The following is a 6,358-nucleotide window of genomic DNA, read 5'->3' as shown; positions in this document are numbered from 1 at the left end:
CATTTAGATGCTATGTACAATCTTTACCTCACCAGATTCCTATGAACCAATTTTATCTTTACACAGATTTGAACTAAACTACTGTGTTCACTGGTCTCATAAAAGTCTGATAGCTGATTCATCTGCTACTTCTCTTACTTTTACAGAAATAGACTGATAAAACAGAAAGCAGTGTTTCATGTTTTTATTCTATTACAGAAAAACCTCTAAAATGTCACTTGTATGGAGCTATAAATGATATTAATTTCTCTTCTCACAGCTCAGAAGCAAAGCAGCAGTCTTTTTTTTTTTCTTTAACAATCCTTCAATTCCTGAAGGATTTTTAGCTGCTCCCCTTGGGCAAGGATTGACTTTTATCTTTAAAACTTTCTATCAGTGTTTCCACGAGTTTCTTTTTAAAGTATGTTTAAAACTAATATATGTCGAAAAAAAAATCTGAGAAAGAGAGGGTCTGGGCTGACCCCGCTCTAAGGAAAAGAAACGGATCTCTTGCGGTGACTCCGGCCTTGTGTCGGGTCAACCTGGTGGTCCTGCGCACCTAGCACCATGGAGATGTGGCCTCGTCTCGGGGCCACCTGTTTGCTGGGCTTCAGTTTCCTGCTCCTGATCACCTCTTCTGACGGACACATTGGGCTTGGAAAGGGTTTTGGTGATCATATTCACTGGAGAACACTAGAAGATCGGAAGAGAGAAGCAGCAGCCAGTGGATTGCCTATTATGGTGATTATCCATAAGTCTTGGTGTGGAGCTTGCAAAGCTTTAAAGCCCAAATTTGCAGAATCTACAGAAATTTCTGAACTTTCCCATAATTTTGTTATGGTAAATCTTGAGGATGAAGAAGAACCCAAGGATGAAGATTTCAGCCCTGATGGGGGTTATATTCCACGAATTCTTTTCTTGGATCCTAGTGGCAAGGTGCATCCTGAAATCATCAATGAGAATGGAAACCCCAGCTACAAGTATTTCTACATCAATGCTGAGCAAGTTGTTCAGGGGATGAAGGAAGCTCAGGAAAGACTGACAGGTGATGCCTTCAGAGAAAAACATCTTGAAGATGAATTGTAACACAGATATATCCCTTCCTTCATTAAAAATAGTGTTCTGGAAGGAAAGCAGCAGAGGAGGGAATATTGAGGAATTGCCCAAAACAATTAAACTGACCAGGAAACCTTTGTTCTTCCTACACTGGAAGGAGCTCTCTCACTGTGGAAGAGATCTGTTAAAAGAAGCTGGTCTGATTGTTTGTGGATCCAGCAGTGTGGCAGACTTGCTTCTTTTGCTCCCTGTCACCTAAATGTCCATGTGTCTTTGAATGTAAAGAATGAAACCTGACACAGAACTTGAGCCACTTGGAGGTTAATACCTCACTTACACTTCAGTATTTTGAGTCTTTTCCCATTTCCTCCTGCTTTACTCACCTTAGTGGTGAAAGAGACAAGTAGCATCTTTTCTACAATGTTAAAATGGCCGGAATAGCAATTTTTAAGAAAACAGTAAATCCTAAATGTAAATCAGTAATTCTATCCCCTGTCAAAGAGACCAGCCTGTTTTTTTTGTCTTTTTCTCCTGGGAATAATCTTGGGCTTCTTCCTGAATCCCTGCATCCTCCTTCCTCTTTTCCTGCTCAGGCCGTTAGCGTGCGTGCGTGTGCAGGAATGACTATGTGCTTGGACCGAGCCGTAGCTGGAAGCATGCTTTCCCTTATTACTGTTGGAGAAACTCAAACCTTCAAGCCCTAGGTGGAGCCATTTTTGTCAAATCATCAATGATATTTTTGTACTGGGGTTAATCCCCCCAAAAGATAAAATATTAATTGTTCATTAAACTTTAATAAAACTTTAAAAGGAAAAAAAAAAAACTAATATATGTCTCCTACTTTAGGTTTTTACTCATAAGATTTTACTATGATTTTTTTAAATGAAAATGTAATCATTTTTTACAGCAAGTTATCTACATGCCCTTAATCTTACTAAACTTTTGTTTTTTTCACATACCTATCAGTTCCTGTACCTATTCTTCCTCTTATTTTGGACACACTCCAAGTAAATTGCAAACATTTATATATTTTCACTTAAATATTTTAGAACTCATATCATGTACAGAGTTCAATAATTATTTTTATTTGTTTCTTTACATATGACATTTAAATACAATGAAAGGCATAAACTTTAAGTGTATGTTCACTGATTTTCAACATAGCCTTTAATTATATAACCCAAATTTCTTTCAAGATTTTTGTTTTCTCAGTACTGAGATTGAACCAACGGGTTCTCTACCACCGAACTATATCCTCAGTCCCCCCTGCTTTTTACATTTTTGAAACAAGTTCTCTCTGAATTAACCTGGAAGACCTCAAATTTATGCTCCTCCTGCCTTGGTCTTCTGAGTCACTGGAATTATAGGAATGAGCCACTGTATCTGGCCAAGTTGTATGTAACCATAACTCAATCATCTCTCAGTCTCCCTTTCCTATATCAACTGCAAAATCACCTCAATTCTGATTTTTATTGTTTCATATTTAGAAGCTATTATACATCTTCTTAAGCCAAAAGATTTAATAAACTCTGAAAGAATGGTCCACAATGATGGAGTAACAATCTTTGAAAATCTGATTTTTTCATAAGAACAATAAGACCACCAACTAAAAAATAAGCAAAAATAAAATTTTTGAAACTATGGGAATTAATAAATGCTGAAAACTATCTAAAAGGTGATTATTCATACAAAGAAAGAAACAAAGACAGCCAAAGCAAAGTAAGGAGAGTGAGCTTTGTATCATTTTCAATTGCCTTAATCCCATTCCTCTCTCCAGCTCTTCATAATGTTCAAAAATCAACAGGCTGGCTGCCATGGTACCTGTGAACAACCAACATCCTAGCAGCTACTGAGGAGGAAGGAAATATTTCGAGATCCATAAATGTCACTGTTGGACCTGACAGGTAGCTTGGTGAGAATCTCTCCACGATTTATCTTTCTCTGAATGAATTGCAGGAGCTCATTCTATTGAAACACCCCTACCCTCAAGGCTTCTGTGGCAAAGAATAGGGTCAATAACTTAATGCCAAAACTGCATGAAATGGCATTGGTAGTTTGGACTGAATAGAGGCTGAGTAAGATCTTAAAAAGAAAATCTGGGAAATAAGATGTCATAATCCTCTGATGTATTTTTGGGGCATGTGAAAGGCTACACATATAAGAAGGGTTGTGTGAATGTAAGACCAGGAAAATTACTAAAAGATTACTTTCTATGTAATTGGAGGTTTTTTTGAAATAGCAAGTATTAGCTAAGGCAGAATCATATACTACCCATAGGACTACTGAACACATGCCCCAACACACACATGGAACCCCCAAGCAAGCTTAAAAGAATTGGCAGTTCAAGGTATTCAAGAAAATCTCTGTCCAATCATTAGCTGATAAATAAGCTAACCATGCAGAAACTTGAGTGGACTTATATGATATAGGATACAGAATTCACAGAAGTACAGAAAAATAATTAGACAGAAACTACAAAAAGCAGCAATCTCAGAATATCCTGGAGAGAGGTAGTATTTGATTTTCAGAGTTGCCATATTCCATTATTTCAAAAAATAAGAATCAAGATTTTTTTGTATTGCATTTTCTTTTTCATTTTAAATCAAGGTAGTAATGATCATCCTCATGGCAGATATTAAGAAAATAGTTTAAAAATAGAAAGCAAAGAAGAGAACTAAATAGACTATAAAATGTCTGCCTTACACAAGTGAAGCAGCAGTAAAGGACAGAGGAAAAAATGGCATTCATCAATCTTTATTAGTAATTATTTTAGCTTTTTTTTTTTTTGTCACTGTGACCAAAAGACCTGACAAGAACAATTTCAGAGGAGGAAGTCTATTGGGGAGGCTCACAGTTTTAGAGGTCTCAGTCCATAGATGGCTGACTTTATTTCTTTGGGCTCAAGTTGAGGCAGAACATCATGAAGGAAGAGCGTTTAGGAAGAAAACAGCTCAAGACATGGAACCAGGAAGCAGAGAATGACTCCTCAGCTTTGTAGGGACAAAATTTATGCCTCAAAGACACTTCCCAGTGATTCATCTCCTCCAACTACGCCCTACCTGCCTATAGTTAACCACTCAGTTAATCCATCCAAGTGGATTAGTGTCTTGATTGGGTTAAGGTTCACGTAATTCAATCAGTTCACCTCTAAAATTTCTTGCCTTGTCTCACACACGAACTTTTAGGTGAAAATGTATATCTCAACCATAAGAGTAATTATGTTAGATATAAGTGTACTAAACATTCCAATTCAAAGACTAAAATAATAGAGTGGATTTAAAAGTGATCTGACATTACACTATCCTAGGAAAGATCCTTGAAATTCAAAGGAACAAGTAATTTAAAAATAAAAAGATATAAAGAGACACACAATTTAAATAATACTCAAAGCAGGACTGGAATGATTCTTGGTATATATCTCACAGAAAACAAACTTAGAAACAATTTTTTACTAAGCAAATAAGGATATTTTAAAGCAAAAATGTCAATCCCACATAAATTCACAAAAAGTATAAATATATATGCACATAAAAACAGAACCCTCTAATACATAAAACAAAAATGATAGAACTGAAGATAGAAATAATCAATTCCATGATAACATTTAGAGACTATAATACTCATCTCTCAGTAATATATAAAACAGAAGATTAATAAAGAAAGAGAAGACATGACTATAACCCTTTAACCAATTAGACCTGCCAGAGACCTTTGGCTCACACTACCCAATGAGAGGAAAGAATTCATTCCTCTCAGATGTATGTGGAGTATTCTTAAATTAAGATCACTTGTTATGTCATGAACAAGCTTAAAATACTAAAATTGACTTAAAATGTGTATCCATGTGCAATAAACTTGGAATTAAGAACAGAAGAAATTTGAGGAATATATAAATGTCTAGAAATCAAACTAATGTTAAATTTTAAAAAAATGGTTCCAAGAGTAAATAAAAAAAGAAAGAAAAAAAATTGAGATGAATGAAGTATAAACAAAGCATATAGATGGGCAGCCAAAGCAGTCCTAAAGGGGAAGTGTAATTATGAAAAATGTATAATAAAAAACAAAATTATTCCAAATCAATAAAGTAAACTTCTACCTTAAGAATCTAGAAAAACAAGAGTAAAGTAAATGCAAATTAAACAGAAATAAGGTAAGTATAAAGATTAGAAAGGAGTATGTGAAATAAGACTAAACCAAACTCAAAGGGGATTTTTTGGAAAAAAAAAATTAAAATTAGCATATATTTAACTATACTTACTAAGAAAAAAATATTATGACCATCTCATAAAAGGTATCAGTGAAAACCAGCAAGTATAATAGTATTGAAAAATCAAAATTGGATGCTTTATCTCTAAGATCAGGAACAAGAAGGATAACTCATTGTATATAACAAAGTTCAAGAAATTTTAGCAAGAGATATAAAGCAAGGTAAAGAAATAAAAGGAAAAGATTAGAAAAAATAAAAAGACAGGACTCCCTCTACTTACATATGGCATCTCTAATATAAAGAAAATCTTTGAGGACTGGGGGGCTTGGGGAAGAATAACACTAGAACAAAGAAATTAAATATGGTGTTATTATTTAAGATTAATATGTCAAACTTATTTGTATTTTTTTTTCGTTTTCTTTGGTACTGGGAATTTAAACCAGGGGCATTTTACCAGTGAATTACATTACCATAACTTTTCTATTATATTTGCATTTTTAAAATTTTGAGACAGGGTCTTGCTAAGTTCCTTAGGACTTCATTAAATGGCTGAGGCTGCCCTCAAATTTGAGATCCTCCTGCCTTGGACTCCTAAATTGCTGGGATTAAAGCCTGCTCTACTTCACTTGGCTTTTTTTGTATTTTTATTAAACTATCAATGAACATTCAAAAGTGTGATCAAGTAACATCATCAAAAATATTAAAATATTTAGAAAGAATTTAACAAAAATAATGTAAGACATAAGCTCTGAGAAATCACAAAATATACTTTAATAAAATAAAAAAGACCTAAACAAAAACAAAATGGAAACTTCTTGTGGATTAAAAACTAAATATCACTAAGAGAGCATTGTTCCCCAAATTAATATACAGATTCAACACATTCCCTTTCAAAATTCTGCTACCATTTTTGCATAAATGAATGATCTGATGTTAAAAGTCATGTGAATTTCAAAAGAACCTGAATAATAAAAACAATAGTGAAAAAATTCAGAGTACTCACACTTCTGTTTTTTAGCAACCATGTCATCATGACTTTGTAATCAATCAAAAACAACACAGATATATATTTTTGGATTTAAAAAATTATCTTCTTTGTCATCCCTATTCCATCAC

The 6,358-nt window shown here is 34.1% G+C and overlaps 1 protein-coding gene across 1 annotated transcript; it reads left to right on the top strand.

Annotated features, from left to right (window-relative positions):
- Nucleotides 1–432: 432 nt before the first annotated feature.
- Nucleotides 433–1,852, top strand: LOC124083776 (thioredoxin domain-containing protein 12-like). The gene has a single exon (XM_046430531.2). The coding sequence runs from the start codon at nucleotides 547–549 to the stop codon at nucleotides 1,063–1,065; it is 519 nt and encodes a 172-aa protein (XP_046286487.1). The 5' UTR covers nucleotides 433–546; the 3' UTR covers nucleotides 1,066–1,852.
- Nucleotides 1,853–6,358: the final 4,506 nt, after the last annotated feature.

Source organism: Marmota monax, unplaced genomic scaffold, assembly GCF_021218885.2.
Source record: "Marmota monax isolate L192 unplaced genomic scaffold, Marmota_monax_Labrador192_F-V1.1 WCK01_AAM20220418_F8-fsc00016, whole genome shotgun sequence".
In the NCBI taxonomy this organism is placed as follows: Eukaryota; Metazoa; Chordata; class Mammalia; order Rodentia; family Sciuridae; genus Marmota; species Marmota monax.
Note: the sequence above shows the minus strand (reverse complement) of the source record. Positions and strands in the feature narration are given on the sequence as shown.

Coding starts and splice junctions, on each gene's coding strand:
- LOC124083776 (XM_046430531.2), top strand. CDS start 547: ATGGAGATGTGGCCTCGTCTCGGGGCCACCTGTTTGCTGGGCTTCAGT.